The 21,720-nt window shown below is 65.2% G+C and overlaps 5 protein-coding genes across 10 annotated transcripts; 3 read left to right on the forward strand and 2 right to left on the reverse strand.

Moving 5' to 3' along the window:
• The first annotated feature begins 760 nt into the window (after positions 1-760).
• On the forward strand, positions 761-9,567 carry KHSRP (KH-type splicing regulatory protein). Its single transcript, XM_032094521.1, is given in 21 exon segments — positions 761-946; positions 2,114-2,222; positions 2,342-2,380; positions 2,874-2,913; positions 3,244-3,293; positions 3,394-3,465; positions 3,577-3,634; positions 4,026-4,197; positions 4,411-4,509; positions 4,597-4,695; positions 5,239-5,341; positions 5,441-5,541; positions 6,082-6,223; positions 6,896-7,056; positions 7,290-7,408; positions 7,486-7,574; positions 7,989-8,180; positions 8,646-8,671; positions 8,673-8,724; positions 8,810-8,970; positions 9,484-9,567. Coding segments are annotated over 21 exon segments (2,064 nt in total). The 5' UTR covers positions 761-775; the 3' UTR covers positions 9,493-9,567.
• Positions 9,568-10,412: 845 nt separating this feature from the next.
• On the forward strand, positions 10,413-15,122 carry GTF2F1 (general transcription factor IIF subunit 1). Of its 6 annotated transcripts, none has more exons than XR_004237143.1 (14): positions 10,413-10,461; positions 10,691-10,748; positions 10,989-11,035; positions 11,462-11,534; positions 11,782-11,975; positions 12,130-12,300; positions 12,630-12,814; positions 13,127-13,277; positions 13,684-13,745; positions 13,820-13,962; positions 14,048-14,121; positions 14,208-14,343; positions 14,654-14,777; positions 14,860-14,951. XR_004237143.1 is itself a non-coding variant. In XM_032094566.1 (14 exons), exons 2-14 carry the CDS (start codon positions 10,737-10,739, stop codon positions 15,062-15,064), a joined length of 1,554 nt encoding a protein of 517 aa, XP_031950457.1. In that variant the 5' UTR covers positions 10,414-10,461; positions 10,691-10,736; the 3' UTR covers positions 15,065-15,122. The 6 variants fall into 6 exon arrangements, 5 of the variants coding, with proteins under 5 accessions (XP_031950457.1, XP_031950460.1, XP_031950459.1 ...); XM_032094566.1 differs by having other exon boundaries at positions 10,414-10,461; positions 13,681-13,745; positions 13,846-13,962; positions 14,860-15,122; XM_032094569.1 differs by having other exon boundaries at positions 10,414-10,461; positions 13,846-13,962; positions 14,860-15,122.
• Positions 15,123-15,570: 448 nt separating this feature from the next.
• PSPN (persephin) lies at positions 15,571-16,764 on the forward strand. Its single transcript, XM_032094667.1, has one exon. The coding sequence runs from the start codon at positions 16,092-16,094 to the stop codon at positions 16,455-16,457; it is 366 nt and encodes a 121-aa protein (XP_031950558.1). The 5' UTR covers positions 15,571-16,091; the 3' UTR covers positions 16,458-16,764.
• ALKBH7 (alkB homolog 7) lies at positions 16,693-18,255 on the reverse strand. Its single transcript, XM_032094650.1, is given in 6 exon segments — positions 16,693-16,782; positions 17,073-17,191; positions 17,287-17,411; positions 17,516-17,593; positions 17,595-17,687; positions 17,879-18,255. Coding segments are annotated over 6 exon segments (783 nt in total). The 5' UTR covers positions 18,173-18,255; the 3' UTR covers positions 16,693-16,708.
• Positions 18,256-18,495: 240 nt separating this feature from the next.
• CLPP (caseinolytic mitochondrial matrix peptidase proteolytic subunit) lies at positions 18,496-20,972 on the reverse strand. Its single transcript, XM_032094654.1, is given in 8 exon segments — positions 18,496-18,760; positions 18,947-19,052; positions 19,398-19,585; positions 20,120-20,216; positions 20,308-20,379; positions 20,631-20,663; positions 20,665-20,730; positions 20,955-20,972. Coding segments are annotated over 8 exon segments (753 nt in total). The 3' UTR covers positions 18,496-18,587.
• Positions 20,973-21,720: the final 748 nt, after the last annotated feature.

Consider the following 21,720-nt stretch of genomic DNA (forward strand, 5'->3'; position numbering starts at 1 on the left):
ACTGGGAGAACTGGGAGCGCCTGGGCGGGGCCCGGGTGCCCCTGCACGCACGCGATTGGCCCAGAGCCGCTCCGTGCCGGGCGCTGATTGCTCAGCTCAGTTTCCCTCCTAACTCGCTGCTCGATGCTCATTGGACACCGGGCACGCAGAGACACACGCTATTGGCTGAGCGCACTGCCAATCACGCTCCACCCCCAACACCGTCTGTGATTGGCCACCTCGTTTCCCGCCGCCGATGAATTCCCGCGCCTGTCGTTCTAACAAAGCCCCGCTCCTCCGCTGCCCGCGCTCCATTGGCTGCGCTCGCCGTCAGTCACACGCGTCCTCCAATCGCTGCGCAGCGCGGAGACCGCACTGTGTGTTATTGGTCAATGCCAATGTCAATCACTCCTCGCCCCGCGTTTTCTACGATTTCCGCTTCCTTGACCAATCGCGGCGCCTCGCGGGGCCGCCCAGGCGCGCCTCGCAGCGCGATTGGCTGCGCCCCCCTCAGTCCTGCCCACGCACGGCAGCCAATTGATGCACTCCCATTGGCCCGTTCGGCTGCCAATCATACCGACATGACTCAATCGCGGCGCGCCGGCGTCTTACCCGCTCCCATTGGCCGCTGCGCGCTGCCCGCAGCCGCTGATTGGTCGAGAGCGCCGTCACTCAGGGCGCTCCGGCGCGGCGATTGGCCGCACGGCGCCGGTGTAGGCGGGGCTCCCCGCCGCGCTCCCAGCGTGCCCCGCGCGGCCCGAGGCGAGCGCGGCCCGTGCCCGTCGCCGCCTCCGCCATGTCCGAGTTCGGCCCCGCGCCGCCCCCGCCCCCCCAGCCCGGGTCCGCCCCCGCCGCCCCCCCCTCGGCCGGGCCCGGGGGGGGCGCGGGGGGCGGCGGCGGCGGCGGCGGCGGCGGCGGGACGGGGCGTAAGGACGCGTTCGCCGACGCGGTGCAGCGCGCGCGGCAGGTGAGGGGCGCGGCGGGGCGGCGGGAGGCGGCGGGAGGGGTCGGGGACCCCCCGCGACCCCCCCCGGGGCGCCGCGGCCCCGCCCCCACGTTCCCGGTAAGGCCCCGCCCCCCCCGGGGGTCGTGGGAGATGGGGTCACCCCTCCCCCACCCCCGGGACCCCCCCCACACGCGTTCCACCCCCCAGCTCCCGCCCCCCCCGCGCCCCAATAAAACCCCGCAGCCCCCCCGGTTGTTTTCCCCCGGTTCCGGCAGATCCCGGCGCCGTAATTACGGTAGTTACGGCCCGTTACCGTAATTCCCTGCGAGCCCCGGGGCCTCCCCCGCTCCGCGCGCCCTTTGGCGCTGCAATTACCGTAATTACCGTAATTAGCAGCCCAGTTAACGGCGCGGCGCTTGGCGGGTGCTCGGCTCTGCCCCCCCCGACACCCCCAATTCGGGGGTCCCGCCGTAGCCCGGGGGCGCTCCGGGAGGGATTTCGAGGGGCTCCCAAGTTCCCAGAGTTTGGGGGGGCCTTTGGGGGGTTTTGAAGGGGTTTGGGGGGCTCGAGGAGCGGGTGGGGGTTCCCTGGGTGGGCTTGGGACACTTCTGTCCTCTCGGCGGGGTTTTGGAGGGTCCTGGGGGGCTCAAACGGAGCTGTCACGGTGGCTTTGGGGGGTCCCGGTCTGGCGGGGGTTGTTTTGGGGATTTCTCGGTGTTTGGGCCCCCCTCCGAGATATTTTGAGGCAATTTGGGGGGGCTCCTGCGTGTGCTAAGGGAGTTGGGGGGGTCTTTACTTTGAGATGACCCCACCGGGCATTTTGGGGGGTTTTCTGCGAGTTCTCAAGGGGTTTTGGATGTCCTCGGGGGGCACCTGGGGGTGGGTCTGGGGCCTCCTGGGTGGTTTTGGGGGCTCCGTGAGAGGTTTGGGTGGTCCTTGGTGGGTTTTGGGGGTCTCGGCGTGAGCTTGAGGGGGACCGTTTTTCAGGGTGACCCCTGGGAACTTTTGGGGAGGTTTTAGGGGAGCTGGAGGGATTTGGGATCTCCTTTATGAGTTGGGGATCTCAGAGTGTTTGGGTGTCCTGCGGGGGAGGGAGGGGGGATTCTGGGAGTCCCTGGTGGGTTTTGGGACTCCCTGGGGCCTTCAGGCCCCCCGATTTTGGGGTGACCTCCTCCCTTACCCCCCCAGATCGCAGCCAAGATCGGGGGGGACGCAGCACCGCCGGTGCCCAACAACAACCCCCCCCCTCCCGATTTTGGGGGCTTCGGGGGGCAGAAACGGCAGCTGGAGGATGGCGGTAAGGGGGCCTCGGGACCCCCAAACCCGGGGAGAACCCCCCAGACCGTGGGGGGACCCCCAAAACCTCGGGGGGGGGGGGGCAATCGGGGGGTCCCTAACACCACATCATTCCCCCAGACCAGCCTGAGAGCAAGAAACTGGCAGCACAGGGGGATGGTGAGTGGGATTTGGGGGTCTCCGGCGTGGGTTTGGGAGTCTCAGGGTGGGGGGAGTGGTCAGGATGTTTTGGGGGGGCTCTTCCAGTACCAGGCTGTTCCCAGGAGGGGGCGCTGTGGAATGTCCTGGAGAGGTTTAAGGGGTCCCCGGGGGCAGTTTGGGGGTTCCCAAAGAGTATTTGGGGGCCCAGGGGAGGTTTGGGGTGGCCAACGGGAAGCCTGGATGTCCTGGAGGGACTTTCATGGGGTCTGGTGGGAGGTTTGAGGGGGGTTAAGGGGTTGGGGGTCCTGGGGAGTTTCGGGGTGTCTGGAGCAGGTTTGAGGGGTCTCAAGGGGTTTCTCTGGGGAGTCCTTGGGGTGGTTTGGGGGATTTTGGAGGGGTTTGGAGTCTGGGAGAGGTTGGGGGGTGGGGAAGTTGGGGGGTCTTGGGAGGAAGTTGGGGCCCCCCCCCAAATTGGGGGGACCCCCACAGACAGGTCAGGTTCCCCCCCCAGCGCTGCCGGCACCGATGGGGCCCATCCACCCCCCACCCAGGTATGGGGGGCCGGGGGGTATTGGGGGGTGGCAGGGGTTCTTTTGGGGGTTCCTGCGGGGTTTATTAAGGGTCTGGAAGGAGGGGGGGGGGGGTGTCCTTTGGAGTCCTCGGGATTTGAGGGTTTTTTTAGGGGGATACTGAAGATGTTGGGAGAAGGTTTGAAGGGTCCTCGGGAGGAGGGTTTGAAGGTTTTGGTGACTTTCGTGGGGTCTTGGGGTGGTTTTAAAGCGGCCTTGGGGAGTTGGGAGGGGTGTTGGTGGGTTCTGGGGGTTTTTGGGGTGCCCGTGGCATTTTTTTGGGGACCCCCTGACCCCTCTGGTGTTCCCCAGGACAACGGTGACAGAGGAGTACCGGGTCCCCGATGGGATGGTCGGCCTCAGTGAGTCTGGCGGGATCCTGGAGGGGTCCCGGGGGCTTGGGGACCTTCCAGAGACCTCTGGGGCCATCCCCAAACTCCACTCTGTGTCCTCCCCCCGCAGTCATCGGCCGCGGAGGGGAGCAGATCAATAAGATCCAGCAGGACTCGGGCTGCAAAGTGCAGATCTCCCCAGGTACAGGAGGGCGGAGACCCCAAAACCCTCCCGTGCCCCTCAAATGGAGGGGACAAGCCCTGGCCCCCCAAATGCGGGGGGACCCCCGCTGACCCCCCCGTGCCCCCCCAGACAGCGGCGGGTTACCGGAGCGCAGCGTGTCCCTGACGGGGTCCCCGGAGTCCGTGCAGTGAGTGACCCCAAAATCCCCCTGGGAACCCCAAAATACCCCTGGGACCCCCAAACCCCTCCCAGAACCCTATTAGGGACCTCCAAAATACTGCTTGGGGACCCCAAAATGCCCCCTGGGACCCACTTAGGGACCCTCAAACAGCCTTGGGACCCCCCTAAATCTCCCCAGGACCCCCAACCTCCCCCTGGATCTCCCCAGCACCCCCTCAGTGACCTCCCAAGTTTCCCCCAAACCCCACTGTAACCTCCCAAATTTTGCCTAGCTCTTTCCAGATCTCCCCTAAACCCCCAGATGACCCCTCCAAATCCCCTAGTGACTCCAAAACCCTCCCAAATCTCCCCTAAACTCCCCCCCAAATCCTCTCAGTGACCCCCCAACCCCTCCCCAGGAAGGCAAAGGCGCTGCTGGATGACATCGTGTCCCGGGGCCGGGGGGGCCCCCCGGGACCCTTCCCCGACGCCGCCAACGGCCAGAACGGGACAGTCCAGGAGCTGATGATCCCAGCAGGAAAAGCAGGATTGGTCATCGGGAAGGGTGGGGAGACCATCAAACAGCTCCAGGTGCCCCCAAAACTCCCCTGGGGGGGGTGGGCATGGGGGAGATCTGGGGGGCTTTGGAGTCAGTGAGCGGAGTTTGGGGGTCTCTGATGGGATTGGGAAGGGGGGAAGAGCATTCAAGAGCTCCAGGAACCCCAAAACCTCCCCAGGGGGATCCCTGGGTGGTTTGGGGGGCGGGGGGGGGGGTCAGTGCTGAGGGGTCCTGGTGCCCCCCAGGAACGGGCGGGGGTGAAGATGATCCTGATCCAAGACGGTTCCCAAAACACCAATGTGGACAAACCCCTGCGGATCATTGGGGAGCCCTACAAGGTGCAGGTGAGAAGTGCCCAAAACCCCCCCCTGAAATAACCTTGAGCTCCCTGAAATAACCCCCAGCTGACCCCTCACACCCCCCATTCCCAGCAAGCCTGTGAGATGGTGCTGGACATCCTTCGGGAGCGTGACCAGGGCGGATTTGGGGAGCGTTCAGACTACGGCGCCCGCTTGGGCGGGGGCATCGACGTGAGTGTGCCCCCAAGATCCCATTTGGCACCCCAAAATCCCGTTTTCATCCCAAAATCTTCACTTTTCACCCCAAAAAACCCCATTCTTCAAACCAAACTACCTCATGTTTCACCTCAGCTATCTCCTTTTTCACCCCGAATTTTTATGTGAATTTTCACAGAGAAATGCCAACCCAAGCCCCCGTTTTTCACTCTAAAAAAATCCCATTTTTCAAACCAATTCCTTAATTTTTTATTTCTAGATTGCCGTTTTTCAAAGAAATCCCATTTTCCAATTTAGATTTCAGCTTTCAATCAGAAACCAATCCTATTTTTCAATTTTAAAAGTTCTTATTTTTCAAAAAAATATTTTCACATCAAGAAAATCCTGTTCTTCAACACGAAAAACTCCAGTTTCTAATGATGTCGTTTCTCAATGGAAAAATTTTCGTTTTCACTCTAGAACTCACATTCTTTAACCCAAAAATCCCCATTTTCCACTGAAAAAAAAAAATGGGGGGAGGGGGAGGTCAGGACCCTCAAATCCCCCAAATCCCCCCAGGTGCCGGTGCCGCGACACTCGGTCGGGGTCGTCATCGGCCGCAGCGGGGAGATGATCAAGAAGATCCAGAACGACGCCGGGGTGCGGATCCAGTTCAAGCAAGGTTTGGGGAGCCCCTTTTCCCCCCAAGGAAGACCCATCCCCATTGACCGGGGGGCGTGGGGACCCCTCGTGACCCCCCCCCACCCCCAAAACCCCACAGACGATGGGACGGGGCCGGAGAAAATCGCCCACATCATGGGACCCCCAGAGCGCTGCGAGCACGCAGCCAGGATCATCAACGACCTGCTGCAGAGCCTGCGGGTAATTGGGGAGGGGGTGCACCTTGGGGAGGGGGCTGCACCTTGGGGAGGGGGCTTTGGGGAGGGGGGACTGTCAGTGAGCTGCTGCAGAGCCTGCGGGTAATTGGGGAGGGGGCTGCACCTTGGGGAGGGGGCTGCACCTTGGGGAGGGGGCTTTGGGGAGGGGGGACTGTCAGTGAGCTGCTGCAGAGCCTGCGGGTAATTGGGGAGGGGGTGCACCTTGGGGAGGGGGCTTTGGGGAGGGGGGACTGTCAGTGAGCTGCTGCAGAGCCTGCGGGTAATTTGGGGAGGGGGTGCACCTTGGGGAGGGGGCTTTGGGGAGGGGGGACTGTCAGTGAGCTGCTGCAGAGCCTGCGGGTAATTTGGGGAGGGGGCTGCAGTTTTGGGGGTGACAGGAGCTGTTCTAGGGGAGGGGCAGGAGCTCTTTTGAGGGTGGGGGATTTATTTTGGGGAGGAGCTGTTGTTGGGGCAGGGATGATTTTGGGGGGGTGTCCCCCCTGTTTTGGGGGTCCTTCCCGGCCCTGACGCCCCCTCCCCACAGAGCGGCCCCCCGGGACCCCCCGGGCCGGGGCTGCCACCAGGGGGGCGCGGCCGGGGCCGGGGCCAGGGCAGCTGGGGCCCCCCCGGCGGAGAGATGACCTTCTCCATCCCCACCCACAAGTGCGGGCTGGTCATTGGCAGAGGTGAGGGGGGGGCGACCCCTGGGACCCCCCAAACCTCCCAATTCCCCCCCCAGCTCCCGAAATCCCCACGAACACCCCCAAAATCCCTTCCTAGACTCCCCAAATCTCTCCCTAGACCCCCTAATTCTTCCCCTGAACCCCTCCTGACTGCCCCACCTAAAACCCCCTCACAGCACCCCCAGACCCCAAAACCTCCCCAGATCCTAATTTCCCTCCCCAGGCTTCCTGAATCCTCCTCAAAATCCCCCTGAAACACCCTCCAGGCTCCCCCTGAACCCCTATAACTCCCCTGGACCCCCATAGACCCTCAAGATCCCCCAAATCATCTCGAGCCCCCCACAAACCACCCATAAGGTCCCCAAATGCTCCCCAAAAACATCCAGATCCCAGCACCTGACACCCCCCCCACCCCAAAAAGCCCTTTCTCCTTCCTTCTCTGAGGGGTGCTCATTGGGGAGGTTGGAGGTCCCCACATTGGTTTGGGGGTCCCCAGAGGGCTTTGGAGTCCTGGGGAGAGTTTGGGGGTCCTGGGAGGGTTTTGGAGTTCCCATGGGGAGGTTTTGGGATCCCCAGGGGAGGTTTTGCTGGTCCCAGAGAGGACTGGGGGCTCCCAGCGGCTTTGGGGGGGGTTTTGGGGTGCCCCCTCTTACCGCAGGGGGTTTTGGGGTGCAGGGGGGGAGAACGTCAAGGCCATCAACCAGCAGACAGGGGCGTTCGTGGAGATCTCGCGGCAGCTCCCCCCCAACGGGGACCCCAACTTCAAACTGTTTGTGATCCGTGGGACCCCTCAGCAGATCGATCACGCCAAACAGCTCATCGAGGAGAAGATTGAGGTGGGGGCACCCTAAAAATATTCATAGGGGAACCCAAAACTCCCCCGAATCCCCATAAAAAATCCTGTAATCCCAAAAACTCTTTGGGGTCTCGGTGTCGCCCTCCGGTGGGGAATGTGTGGTGCTGCAAGAGACCCAACCCCCCACCCCAACTCCAGATCTCTCTGGGGGGACCCCAGAACCTTTCCTGGGGTCCCCCAAACCTCTCCTGACCCCCAATTTTCCTTGCCCAGGGCCCGCTGTGCCCCGTCGGCCCCGGTCCCGGCCCAGGGGGTCCTCCTGGCCCTGCCGGCCCCATGGGCCCCTTCAACCCTGGACCCTTCAACCAGGGTCCCCCTGGAGCCCCCCCGCAGTGAGTACTGGCCTTTTTTGGGGGGGTTCTGGGGATTCTCCCCCAGATCCGACCCCCCTGACCCCCCTTTTCTGCAGCCCGGGGGGACCACCCCCCCACCAGTACCCCCCCCAGGGCTGGGGCAACACGTACCCCCAGTGGCAGCCGCCAGCCCCTCACGACCCCAGTGAGTACCGCGACCCCTCGGGACCTGGGGGGCCCTGCTTTTTGGGGGGCCTCCCAAGGGTTTGGGGAACCTCCCCAGGGCTGACCCACTGGGTTTTGGGGGTTGGGGGGGGGGAGCAAAGTGGGGGTAGACCCCAACGGTGTGTGGGATGTAACCCCCTCTGTGGGATGTTGGGGGTGGTCACTGAGTTTGGAGGTCTCCCCTGCATTCGGGGGCTCACGGTGGGGTTTTTGGGACCCCCCCAGTGTGATCTGGGGGCAATGTCCGACCCCCAGCTGTGACCCTCCAACCGTGCTGCCTTGAGTTTGGGAACATGCTGTGTTTATAGGGGGGATGAGTCCCAAATTTGGGGCTGCTGCCTCCCAGATTTGGGGCCCCCCCCGGCTGACACCCTGGTTCTGGGGCCCCCCCCAGGCAAGGCGCCCGCCCCGGACCCCAACGCGGCCTGGGCCGCCTACTACTCGCACTACTACCAGCAGCCCCCCGGGCCGGTGCCAGCGCAGCCCCCGCCCGCCGCGCCCCCCGTGCAGGGGGAGCCCCCCCAGCCCCCCCCCACCGGCCAGGCCGACTACACCAAGGCCTGGGAGGAGTACTACAAGAAACTAGGTGGGCACCCTGAATCTGGGGGGGGGTCCGGGAACCTCCAAACCCCCCCGTGGGACTCCCCAAAATCTGCCCTGGGGCTCCCCGTGCCACCCTCTGCTGGGAGGGGGGGGCACTGCAGGAGTCCCCGAGCCCCAAAACCCCCTGGGACCCACAAACCTCCCCTTGAGGACCCCCCAACGCCCCCCGGGAGCCAAACCGTTCACAGAGAGCCCTGAACCGCCCCCCCAGGATCCCCTGAACTGCCCTTCAATCCCAAATCTGCTTTCTGACCCCCAAAACTACTCTGGGGATCCCAAATCCGCTTCTCTGACCCCCTAAACTGCCCCTAGGTGACTGTAATGCCGCTATATCCCCCCAAATGTCCCCTGAGGACCACACATCTGCTCCTCTGTCCCCTCTAACCCCGTTTGGGGACCCCTAAACCCCCCCCCCCGGCGTCCCCTAAACCCCCCCGTGCCCCCCCAGGCCAGCAGCCGCAGCAGCCAGGGGCCCCCCCCCCAGCAGGATTACACCAAGGCCTGGGAGGAATATTACAAGAAACAAGGTGAGTCCCCCCAAAAATCCCACCCGGGGGGGGGGCTCTGGGGACATCCCCCCCCCTCCTGAGTGCCCCCACGGTGTCCCTGCAGCGGCCCAGGTGGCCTCGGGGGGCGGTCCCGGGGCTCCCCCCGGCCCCCAGCCCGACTACAGCGCGGCCTGGGCCGAGTATTACCGGCAGCAAGCGGCGTACTACGGGCAGACCCCCGGGGGGGCCGGGCCCGCGCCCCCCCCCGCGCAGCAGGGACAGCAGGTACGGCCCCCAGACCCCCCCGGGCTGCCCAAAGCCCCCCGGGAAGCACCAAACTCCTGGAACAGCCTCCCTGCCCAGGGCGGGGTTGGTGTTGATAGAGCCCCCCCCCACTGGGGTGTGCATTAAACCCCCCCCCGGCCGGCACCCCCAAAACCAACCAGGAGGTCCCAAAAAAGCTCAGCACCCCCCCCAAAACCTCTCCCAGACCTTCCCAAACCTGGCACTGCAGGAGCCCCCCCCCCAGCATGTCCTGACCCCCAAAATTCCATCCCCGAGACCCCAAACCCCAGCCCTGGACACCCGAAACACCTTCAGAGCTCCCCCTGGGCCCCCCCCAAAACTCTCTGAGAACCCCCTTGGGGCGTTCCCACCCTGCCTGTTGGGGGAGGGGCTGGTACTGCAGGAGCCCCCCAGCCCATGCTGGCCTCTCCCAAAGCCCCCCAGGGACCCCCCAGAATTCCCCCCCGAGGGGTCTGGGGTCTCCCCCCACCCACCCTGCTTCCCCCCCCACAGGCTCAGTGACCCCAACGTGCCCCCCCGTCTGTGACCCCCTTTTGTTTTGGGCGAGCGGCCGCGGCTGGACGGGGCGAGTGGCCCCCCACGACCCCCCAAAACCTCCCTGGGGGGAGGTCTCCCCCCTCCCCGGCCCCCTTTCTACCCGCAAACCCCCCCCAGAGCCGCTCGAACATTCCTGGGAGCCGCTGGGGATCCCCCAAAAATCCCCCCGGGACCCCCAACCACCTGGGGAACCCCAAAACCCCCCCCCAAACCCTCCCGTCCCCTTGCGGGGACCCCCAGACCCCCTCTGGGAATCCCAAGACTCCCCCAAGGGCCCCCAACTCCCCCTTGGGGACCCCCCAAGGCCCCCCCAGGGTCCCCAAGGCCCCCTGGGATTCCCCAAGCCCCCCCGGGGGTCCCCAAATCCTCCCTGGACCTCCTCCCGGGGTCCCCGAGCCCCCCCGGCCGCCCCCCCCCCCCCGCCGTGTCCGTGTCGATCCGGAGCATCTGGAAAACTCCGACCACCGAAGGCTCAAAGTTTTTACTTTTTACCGCTTGTTTTTAACTTCACAAATAAACGGAACAAAAACCACTCTGGATTTGAGATGAAATGCGGACGAATTGGGGAAAAGGGGGAAAAGCCCAATTTTGCGGGGAATTGGAGGGGATTTGGAGGTAAAATTGGGGTCTTGGGGTGAAATATGGGGGGCTGGGGTGAGAAATGTGGTTTGGGGATGAAAATTGCAGGTTTTGGGGTGCAAAATGGTGGTTGTGGGATGAAAAGACGAGGTTTGGGGCGCAAACTGCGGGCTTTCGGGTGGAACCGGGGCGGTTTTGGGCCCGGACCGCCGCGGTTGCCACGGCGACGCATCGGCCGGACGGAGCGATGCTTCCGGTCACGTGGGTGTGGTTCCAGGCTGTGTTTCCGGTCATGTGATGCAGAATTTCCGGTTCCGGCAGGAAGTGGAGGCGGGGCCGGGGCCGGAGCGGGCGGTGCGGGCGGAGGGGCCCGGGGAGGGTCGGAGGCTCCTGGCGGTCCCTGTGAGGGCCTTGGGGGAGTTCTGAGGGACTTGGGAGGAGCTTGCGAAGGTCCTGGGAGGGACGGGTGGGGTCTGGAGGCCCCTCTGAGCGGTCCGGGAGGGAGTGTGGGGGGATCCCCACTTTGATGGGGTCCCGGCTTTGGGGGTTCCCAGGCCCTGATCTCCCTCCCTTTCCCCCCCAGGACCCCCTGAGCTGGATCTGGGGGTGCGCTCCCCTCTCCCCCCACGATGGCCGCACTGGTGAGTGGGGGGGGGGGCTCCCAAAAACCCTCCCCGGGACCCCCCAAACCTCCCCGGGACCCCTTGGGGGACCCCTACCCCCCACTCCAGGACCCTAAACCCCCCAAAAACTTCCGGGGGACCCCCCCAGGACCCCTTGGGCCTCCCCAAATGCCCGTGGGACCCTCAAACCCCCTCGGGGACTTCCCCAAACACCCCCAATTTTCCCCGGGACCCCTCAAACTCCCCCTTGTCCCGCAGGGCAGCAGCTCCCAGGTGGTCACCGAGTACGTGGTCAGGGTGCCCAAGTGAGTGGGCGGCTCGGGAAGTTTGCGGGGGCTCAGGAAGTGTTTGGGGGTGCCCAGGGAGAATTAGGGGGCTCTGGGAGATATAGGGGGGGGTTTGGGCTATCAGATTTGGGGGGTTCTCAGTGGTTTCGAGGGCTCTCAGGTGATTTGGGGGGCAGTCAGGGGGTTGAGTGTGACAGATTTGGGGAGTCGCAGGGGGTTTGGGAGAGTCTCGGGGGGGTTGGGTGCTGTTTCGGGGATCTCAGTGGGGGGGATTTGGGGGTGTCATATTTGGGAGGTTTGTGGCGGTTTGGGGTTCTCAGGAGAAGTTTTTGGGTGGGTCTCGGATGGTTCCAAGGGGCTGGGGGGGTTCAGGGGTTGTTTTAGGGGTCTCTGGGGGTATCCGGGGGGGAGGGGATCTGAGGGGTATTTCTGCACCTCCCCCAGGAACACCCCAAAACGCTACAACATCATGGCCTTCAACAGCGCCGACAGAGTGACCCTGAGCACCTGGGCACAGGTGAGGGGCGTCCGGGGGGGATTTGGGGTCCCGGATCCATTCCCACTCCTCCAGTTGGCAAGGTTTGAGTTGGCAACAGCGAGATTTGGGGTCCAGGATTTGGATCCATCCCAGTCCGTGTCCAGGGGGGATTTGGGATCTTTTGGGATCTTGCTCCACTCCTGCTCCATCGGCAGTGGGATTCAGGGACCTGGGGGCTGGGAACGCCGGGATTTGGGGTCGGGATCATTCCTGCATCCGCGCCCAGGCGCGCATGGAGCGGGACATGAGCAACAAGCGCATCTACGCTGAGGAGGAGCTGCCCGAGTCCGGCGCCGGCAGCGAATTCCACCGGAAGCTGCGGGAGGAGGCGCGGAGGAAGAAATACGGGATCGTCCTGCGGGAATTCCGGGCTGAGGACCAGCCCTGGCTGCTGCGGGTCAACGGGAAAACCGGCAGGAAGTGAGAGGGGAGCGGGGAAATTCGGGATTTGGGGTGGGAATTAGGATGGGGATGGGAATAGGAATGGAATGGGAGAAGGAACAGGGGTTTGGGAGTGGTGAAGGAGTTTGGGGGAATTCTGGGTGACTTTGGGATGGTGATCCCCGTTTTCCAGGTTCCGGGGGGTGAAGAAGGGAGGGGTGACAGAAAATGCCTCCTACTACGTGTTCACCCAGTGCCCCGACGGCGCCTTCGAGGCCTTCCCGGTCCGGAACTGGTACAACTTCACCCCCCTGGCCCGGCACCGCACCCTGACGGCCGAGGAGGCCGAGGAGGAGTGGGAGAGGTGACCCCAAAAACCACGGGGCAGACCCGAAATCCCCTCCCAGACACTCGAAATCCCCTCCAAAGTCCCCCAGATTCTCTCCCAGATCCCCTTCTAGAGCCCCCCCCCAGGCCCCCCAAAGTCCTTTCCAAGACCCTTCCAAATCCCCTCAGAGCCCACACAAATTCCCTCCAGATCCCCCCAGACTCTCCAAATCCCCTCCCAGACCCCCAAATCCTTTTGAAGATGCCGTAAGGCACCTCCCTGGCCCCCTAAATGCCCTCTCAGGCCCCCTCAGGGCCCCCCCAAATCCCCTCCCAGCCCTGCTGAGCCCCCTCAATGCCCCCCAGGAGGAACAAGGTGCTGAACCACTTCAGCATCATGCAGCAGCGGCGCCTGCGGGACCAGGACGAGGAGGACGAGGACAAGGACAAGGGGAGGAAGGCCCCGGGCAAGGGCGGGGGGCTCCGGATTCACGACCTGGAGGAGGATCTGGAGCTCAGCTCCGAGGAGAGCGAGGGCAGCGAGGCTGAGGGTGAGAGGGGAAATCCTGAAATCTCACAGAATCCTCCTCAAAGTGCCCCTAAATCCTCCTTAAATCTCTCCAAAATCCACCCAAATCCACCCAAAATCCCCCTGTTCCAAGAAGAGTGAGGCCAAGGGTGAGGAGGGAAGCCCAAAATCCACCTAAAACCACACCCAAATCCCCCCCAAAGCCTCCCAAATTCTCCCCTAAATCCACCCAAACCTCCCCAAATCCTCCCAAAAAAATGCCCAAAAGCCACAGAATCCTCACTGAATTCCCCCTAAATCCCCTGGAAATCCCCCAAACGTGTGGAATTCCCAGGGGAGAAGGCAGCGAGGCCGAAGGCTGCCGGAGGGGGCCCGAGGAGGAGGAGGAAGAAGGGCAGGAAGGGCTCAGAGGACGAAGCTCTCGAGGACAGCGATGACGGTGACTTCGAGGGCCAGGAGGTGGATTACATGTCTGATGGCTCCAGGTGGGACCTGGGGGCGTTTTGGGGGGCCGTGGAGGGGTCTAGGGAGGATTAAGGGGGAATTTTGTGGATTCCTGGGTGGGTTTGGGAGTTCCTGGAAGGATTTTAGGGACCACAGCAAGGGCTTGTGGCTCCCTGGAGGGAACTTGAGAGGGAAGTCCTGCGGGGTTTGGGGGAGTATTGGGGTGTTGTGGGGTCACTGAGGGGGTTTAATGGGGCTGGGGGGAGCTTGGGGGGTCCCTGGGGGGATTCTGGGGGGAGTGGGGACCCCTTGTGATGCCCCCAACCTCACTGTGCCCATCAAAAGTGTCCCCCACAAACTCCCCCGGGGATGCTGAAATCCCCCTTGGGACCCCCAAATTCCCCCCATCCCCTCCTGATCTCCCCAATCCCCCTTGTCCTGCAGCAGCTCTGGCGAGGAAGACGCCAGCAAAGCCAAAGCGCCCAAGGAGGAGGAGGAAGGCCCAAAAGGTGGGGTTGGGGAGGAGGTCGGGACCCCACTCTTGGTTCCTGAGGGAGGACTGGGGGGATTTTTGGGGTCCAAGATCCTCAGGACCCTCCCCCAACAAAGGCATCGATGAGGCAAGCGAGAGCAGCGAGGAGAGCGAGGAGGAGAAGCCAGAGGAGAAGGAGGAGGAAGAGGAGGGAAAAGCTACCCCCACCCCCCAGGACAAGAAGAAAAAGAGGGGTAAGACCCCCCCCCCCGACCCCCCCAGCAGGAATTGGGGGAAAAGCCCTAGAAAACTGGGTTTCTGGACATCATCAACCCCCAGAAAGCAGCGACGAGTCACAGACATCGGAGGAGAGCGACATCGACAGCGAGACATCCTCAGCACTGTTCATGGCGGTGAGGGGGGGTCCTGGGAGGGTTCGGGGGTCCCATGGGGGACTTGGACACCCCCTGACCCCTCCCTTCTTCTCCCCCCACCCCAGAAGAAGAAGACCCCCCCCAAGCGGGAGCGCAGGGCCTCAGGCAGCAGCTCCAGGGGGGGCTCCCGGCCTGGGACCCCCACGGACTCAGGGGGCACCGGGGGGACCCTCAGGGCCGCGGCTGCCAGGCTGGAGCAAGGTGGGGTTTGGGGGTGCCAGGGGGGTTTGGAGGGGGGAGTTGGAGTCTGGGGCGGTACTGGGGGCTCTGGGGCAAAGTTGGGGGTCAAGGGAGGGGTTTTGGACAGTTGGGGGACACTGAAGGGGGTCCAGGAGTGTCTGGGGGGGGGGTCGGGGGGTCTGGGGGGGGTATTGAGGGGTCTCGGGATGGATTTTTGAGGGAGTGAGGGACACTTGGGGAGGGGTCACAGCGACACTTTGGAGCGGGGAGCGATTCTCAACTCCCTCCCAGGGATCCCCCAAACTGCCCCTGACCTTCTCATCTCCCCCAGGCCGCCGGGCCCCCCCGGGGGGGTCGGAGCCCCCTCCCCAGAAGCGGCTGAAGGTGGAGCCGGGGCCCCCCTCGGGCAAATGCACGCCCCAGCCCCACTCCGGGAAGTCGACCCCAAGCAGCGGGTGAGTCCGTGGCATCAGGAGGGAGCCTGGGCAAGCAGGGGCTGTGGGAGCCCGGCCCCACTGACCCCCCCGGCCCCCGCAGGGAGGTGCAGCTGACCGAGGAGGCCGTGCGCCGGTACCTGTCCCGGAAGCCCATGACCACCAAGGACCTGCTCAAGAAGTTCCAGACCAAGCGCACGGGGCTGAGCAGCGATGCCACCGTCAACGCCCTGGCCCAGCTGCTCAAGCGCCTCGACCCCGAGAGGAAGCTCATTGCGGACAAGATGCACTTCTTCCTCAAGGAGTAGGGACCCCCCCTGGAGCCACCAGAACCCCCAAATCCACAGAGACCCACCCAAAACCCCAGAGCCATCCTGCTGCTGCCCCAAGTTCCTTTAGAAGTATCTCCAGGACAGGGATGCCAAAATCCATTGGAACCCCCAAATCCCACGGGAACCCCCCCATTCCCACAGGAGCCCCCCAGTTTTCCCAGCCCCCACCCACCCACTCCAGATGCCCCCCTTTCCCCGTACCACCCCCCCCTTTTCCTGACTCCCACCCCCTGTCCCAAATTTCTGTGAACAAACTCATCACTCCCCTGCCCCCTCCCCAGGAATTTGGGGGGCCCTGGAATTTTCCTGGGGTGGGGCAGGGAAGAGATTCCCCCCCACACTCGGCATGGTTTTTGGGTCAGAATTGGGATGTTTTGCTATTTTTAGGCTTTTTTTCCCCTATTTTGTGCCAGCCCCACACTCCCCATGGCGCTGGAATGTTCCACCCCCCCCAGCGGGGCTTTGGGCCCCCCCAGAACGAACCCCCCCCATGACCCCCCTTCCTTTGGGGGTCGGGGCAAAGTTCCTCCCTCCCCCAGGGGGTTTCACCCCAAAACAGCCCTGGGGGGGATGGGCAGTTGTTTGGGGGTCCCAGTTATTTTGGGGGGGGGGGTGGGGAGTCCTGGGGGAGTAGATTGAGACCCCAACCCCACTCAGCTGCTTTTTTTTGAGGGGGATCTCGAGTCTGGAGGTCCTGGGGATCTCACTTCCCCCTCACTGGCATGGTGGGGTCTCCACTATCCAAATGACCCCCCCAAACCCCTGGGGGGGGGTCCTGGGGGTCTCACATCCCCCAATTTTTGGGGTGGGTGGGGTCCCCATTAACTCCCCCTCCCCAGTTGAAGGCACCCCACCCCCCAAAATCTCCCCTGGGGTGGGGGGTCAATGTCCCCCCAAACCCCTCTGGGCAGGTCAGGGTTAACCCCCCCCCCCCCCCCCCCCAAAGCCCCTCCCCCTCCACACTCCATAAGTACCTCTCGGGGCACTTTTTTTGGGGCTCAGGATGGCGAGGCCGGGACTCCCTTGGTCCTTCCTCCTCCTCCTCCTCCCGCTCTGCTGCGGCCCCCCTGCGCCCCCCCCCGCCGCTGCCCCCCCGTGTGGGCTCCGCAGCGTCTCGGTGGGGGTGGGGGCCCTGGGTTTGGGGTACCCCTCCCCTGAGACCGTGGTGTTCCGCTACTGCGGGGGGGGCTGCCCCGCACCCCCCACCCTGCACGGGCTGGCGCTGGGGGCTGTGCTGGGCCCCGGGGGGGCCGGGGGGGGTCCCTGCTGCCGCCCCACCCGCTACGAGGATGTGGCATTCCTGGACTCGGGGCTACGCTGGCAGCGGCTGCCACGACTCTCAGCAGGGGCCTGCGCCTGCCTGGGGTGAGCCCCCCTCCAAAATACCCCCCCCGACTCCCCCTTGCCACTCCCCCTCAAAAATAACCCCCTTCCTCCCCCCAAAACCTCCTCCCCGTCTGTCGGGGGGGGGGGGTTTTGGGGGGTCCCTCCCATCACCCCCCACACCCCCAAAAGCACCCCCTGACCATCAGCTCAGGGGGGTTTGGGGGTTCCCCAAAGGCTCCTCCTCCAAGCTCCCCCAAAACAGCCCCCCAAGAGCCAAGTGTGGGGTGTCAGTGTTTATTTTGGGGGCGGGGAATCCTGGGTGTCCTCAATAAACACTGGGAGGTCGCTGAGAGGGTCTGGAGGCGTCTCTGGGGTGGAGAAACAGACACAGAAACGGGTTGAGGCAGATTTGGGGGGGGTCTTTCCTGGGAGGTTCGGGGGTCCCTGGGGATGTTTAGGGGATCCAGGGAGTTTTTAAGGGGGTCCTGGATGGGTTTTGGGGAGCTTCTGGGGGCAGTTTGGGGTCTCAGGAGGATTGGGGGGCTCAGAACCTGCTGGGGGGGCTCTTACCGTGCCACGCTCTCCCCAGAAGGGGGTGGTGGGAAGAGTACCGGCACGGGAAACTAGGGAGTTCTGGGGGGGTTTGGGGGGTTCTCACCGGAGGGGTCATTGCGGAAGATCAGGGCCACCCGGCGGCCCCGCGGCACCCGGAGCCCCCCAAAAAACGATTCCTCATCCGGGAGGATCTCGTGAGTGAACTCGTACCTGGCAGCGGCCCTGGAGGAGATCGGGGGGTCAGGGGGTCCTCAACATCACCACAGGGGTCCCCAAAACCCTCACGGGGGGGTTGCACAGGGCTGCCCCAAACCCACCGGAGGACGTAGAGGGACCCTGGCTCCAGCAGCAGCTCCAGCCAGTCCTGGGGGTCCTGGAGGCTCCGGAGCCGCAGGACACTGGGGGACAGCAGCGACACCCCCGCGATGGTGCAGCCGCAGAACTGGGGGGGGACACACCTGAGACCCCTCAAAACCGCCCGAGGACCCCAAAACTCCGCCGCCCGAACCCTCCAAACCCACCAGGAACCCCCCCGGGACCCCCCACCTTGACGCTGTCCACGTGCGGCCCCACGCGGCCCCCGGGCAGGAGGTCGAGGACGTGGGCGCTGGGCCGGGGGGGGGCGGCGGGGGGGGAACGCGGGGGTCACCCGGAGCAGCAGCGCCCGCCCCGCACCCCCCCGCAGGCCCCGCTCCGTCTCTCGGTACCCGGTGATGGCCTGGGGAGGACAAAGCGGGCGATGAACTCTGACCTTTGACCTCAGAATGACCTCTGGTCCGGTCAGGGACTTTCTGTGACGCTCCCCACCAGAGCCCCCCCCCCGACCCCCTCTGACCTCCTCTGACCCTGAGCCCCCCGACCCCTGTCACCCCCAAACTCCTGTGACCTGGCCCCCCTCACCCCTCTCACCCGGTCCCAGTGGTCGTTCTGGTACCGCCCCCGGCCCAGCCCCGGCTCCACCTCCCGCAGCAGCTCCGCCGCCTCCTCCTCGCTCACGAAGCCGCCCCGGACCAGCGCGAGCCCGCGGAGCCGCCGGGCCACCTCGGGGCTGCTGGCGCGGAGCAGCGCCGGGTCCGCCTCGGCCTCGGGGCCCAATCCCGCCCCGGGACACCCCGAAGCGGCCCCGGGAACCCCCGAGATCGCCCGGGACCCCCCGAGGGTCGCGGCGACCCCCGCCCGCCACAGGCCGCGCGCGCGGTGCATGGCGGGAGTGCGGCGGTCGCCGCCGGGCGTCTCGAAGGCTCCGGAGCTGGGCACGGAGGGCGCCGCCTGGCGGCCTGGAGGACTCGGACAGGGGTTCACAATGTCACCCCCATCAAAACCCCCCCTCCCCCCAAACCCAGAGCCCTTCCTGGGCTCCCCCCAGTCTCTCACTGTCCCCCCCAAATCACTCTGTGACCCCACAAATGCTCCCATGTAACCCAAATCCTCCCTCTTCCCCCCCAGCGCATCCTTGGCCCCCTTCAATCGCCCCTCCCAGCCCCCAGCACCACTCTGACTCCCCCCAAAATCCCTCCAGGACTCACTTGGGTTCCACAGCCCTTTATTTCCACACAGCAGGGGCGTTCCCAGAGCTCCCCCACTCCAAAGGGGTGCCCCAATACCCCCAGGGGAGGTCTCAGGATGCCAGCGGGATTTGGGGAGGCCCAGAGGGGCTGTTGGGGGGCTCCTTCTGCACCAGCCGGGGCTCGTCCTCGCCGCGTGGTGGGGGATGCACCAGTACCTGGTCCAGAAGCCCAAATTCCTGCGCCTCCACCGGGCTCAGGTACCGATCCCGCTCCATGGCAGCTTCTGGGGAGGCACAGGGGGGTCAGGGAGACCTCCAGGGGAAACTTGGGGGGTCCTGCAGGACTTTGAGGGGTCCCTCACTGCGGATGGGCAGCGCCTGCCCCTCGAGCGTAGAGCCCGCAGCTCTTGAGGGCTCAGGGAGGGCCCTGGGACATGTGGGGGTCCCAGGGGAATGCGGGGGTCCCTCACCGATGACGGGCAGTGGCTGCCCCGTGTGTTTGGCATAGAGCCCATTGATCTGGCGCTTCAGCTGCAGGATCTCCTCGGCCTGGATGGCGATGTCGGTGGCCTGGCCCTGGTTGTGGGGTTTGGGGGGGCTCAGGAGGGTCTGGGGGAGTCTGGACCATCTCCAGCCCTGCCCACAGCCTTGCGGGCATGCCCACACATTCCCCCCAGTATCCCCTGGGGGATCCCAGCACATCTCCCCCCACCCAGGGTCCCCCCTTCTCCCTTCAAGGCGTCGGCCCCCATCTTTTAGAGTCCCCTCCCCACACACACAACACGGGGAACGCGCCCCTCCCCATTTCTGTGCTCCCCTCGTTTCAGGGTCTCCCCAAGCCCTTCCCCCCTTCCCCACAATTGCTCCTCCAGCTTCGAGCACGGCCTGCCTGCCGTGCCCCGAGCCCCCTGCCCACCGTACCCGGGCCCCCCCTGAGGGCTGGTGCACCATGATGCGGGCGTTGGGCAGCGCGTGGCGCATGCCGGGCGCGCCGGCCGCCAGCAGCAGCGAGCCCATGCTGGCCGCCTGCCCGACGCACCACGTGCACACCGGGGTCAGCACGTATTGCATCGTGTCGTAGATGGCCAGCCCTGAGGTCACCGAGCCCCCTGCGGGGGGAAAACCCCATGAGGGACACCCCAAAAACATTCAAACCCCTACGGGGACCCCAAAGAGCCACCACAGCCCCCAGGACCCCCAGCGCCCACGGGGGTGTATGTGGTGAGGGGGAATCACTGAGATCCTCCTGGGGGGAGGACAGGGTTCACAGGGGCATCCCCAAACCCCCTGCAGGACCCCTGAACTCCCCCCTGGGACCCCCAACCTCCTCCAAGCCATTAAAACTCCACGGACACCCCAAAGAGACACAACAGCCCTGGGACTCCCAACCTCCCTCGGTGGCCAAGGGAGGGTCACCAAGCCCCTGATGCGGGCAGACACCCCCTTGGTGACACCCCTAAACTCTCCTTGACCCCACAAACTCCCCCAAAACCCCGCAACCCTCCCCTTTCTGCGCCCAGGGAGAGGGGGTTTGGGGTCCATGATCCTCTTCATGTGGTTACATCTCCCCTTCTCCCCCTTTCAGACCCTGCACGCCTCCCCCAAGCCCCCTCCTCTGTCCCGCAGCCCCTCCCCAGCCTCACCAGGGCTGTTGATGTACATGTGAATGGGTTTCTTGTTGCTCTCAGACTGCAGGAACAGCAGCTGGGCGATCACCAGGCTGGCCAGGCTGTCATCGATCTGGGTGGTGCCGCGGGGGGGTCAGGGGGTTCCCAGGGCTCTCGGGGGCGGGTCTGGGGGTCCCCGAGCCCCCCCCCCCGGGGGTACCCACCGGCCCCATGACGCAGACGATGCGCTCCCGCAGCAGCCGCGAGTAGATGTCGTAGGCTCGTTCCCCCCGGCCCTGGGGGAGAAAAGAGGGGTCCGGGGGTGGGTCTGGGGGCGTCCGGGAAACAAGGGGGAGGCTGGGATGGGGCTGGAAGTTTGGAGGATCGCGGGGTGCTCTGGGGGAAAAGGAGGGGGTGTCCGGGGGTGCTGAAGGGGGTCGGAGTGGTCTGGGGGGCTCGGAGGGGTCTGGGTCGGGCCAAGGGGGTTTGTGAGGGTCCGAAGGGGGCCGAGGGGGTTTGGGATCTCCGAGACCACCTCCCCACTCACCGTCTGCTCCACCACGATGGGGATGAGGGGGGGGGGCGCGGGTGGGCACTGTCCCGTGCAGGCAGCGCCGGGCGCCGGCCCAGGCCCGGCGGAGGGAGCGCTGGGGGGAAATGGGAGAGTCACCGAGACCCCCGAGACGCCTCCCCAAAACCAAGAATCACCCCCATAAAACCCCCCAGAATCGGGATCCCCCCGAAATCGAGACCCTCCAAACTGGGACACCCCAGGACCGGGACTCCCCCTGGGTTCGCCCCGGACCCAGAAAACGCCGGAACTCTCACCCCGAACCGGGACCCCCGGACCGCCCCCCCCCCGCCCCCTCACCGCCACCCCCGGCCCCATCGCGCCCCGGAAGCGTTCGGAGGACACGTGACCCGCGCGCACGTGACATCTCTTCCCGCCGGCCGCGCCCCCCCATGGCCACGCCTCCTCCAAAGCCCGCGCCCCTCTGTGGGCGGGTCCATGACGTCACGTGACGCACATCGGGACTACGTTTCCCACCGTGCTCGGCGGCGCGGCCGCCATGACATTGCCGGATGCTGCGCTGGGGGCCCCCCCTCTCACCTGTGGCCCGCCCGGACCCGGCACAGCCCTACGGACCAATTTTAGGCGTTTAAAGATCCGGTACCGCCCCGCGGAAAGCAAGGCCCAGGAGTTCCCGCAGGCACATGTTGGCCCTCCCGGTCCTAATGGCCCCACGGCGGGACCCCCGTTTCGTTCCCCGATTAAACCCCTCGTTCTCCTCCTCACAGCGCTAATTAACCCCCCCGGTAGCGCCAATTAGGAAGGAACGTCCTGAAAACAGCCCAGCGATGACGTCACGCCTCCGTGACGTCAAGAGACGCCTCTGCCGCCAGGGACCACATCTCCCGGTAGCCCTCACAGCCCGCGGCGCGATCACGCCCCCGCGCTGATCGGCAGCCGTGCTGGCCAATAGCGTTTCGCCAGCTCCCCGCGAGGCCCCACCTTCCCTGTCCCCCTCAGGAAGCGCTGATGGACGCACGGAACAACCAATGATGCGAGGGAGAGGCGGGGCTTGTGTGGAGCGACGAGTGACTTAACCAACCAGTGCGCGCTGGCGGAGGCTGGA

Source organism: Corvus moneduloides, chromosome 32, assembly GCF_009650955.1.
Source record: "Corvus moneduloides isolate bCorMon1 chromosome 32, bCorMon1.pri, whole genome shotgun sequence".
Lineage (NCBI taxonomy): Eukaryota > Metazoa > Chordata > Aves > Passeriformes > Corvidae > Corvus > Corvus moneduloides.

Coding starts and splice junctions, on each gene's coding strand:
- GTF2F1 (XM_032094566.1), top strand. Junction 12,301..12,629: donor GCCGAGGAGGAGTGGGAGAG/GTGACCCCAAAA, acceptor AATGCCCCCCAG/GAGGAACAAGGTGCTGAACC. Junction 14,778..14,859: donor AAGTCGACCCCAAGCAGCGG/GTGAGTCCGTGG, acceptor CGGCCCCCGCAG/GGAGGTGCAGCTGACCGAGG.
- PSPN (XM_032094667.1), top strand. CDS start 16,092: ATGGCGAGGCCGGGACTCCCTTGGTCCTTCCTCCTCCTCCTCCTCCCG.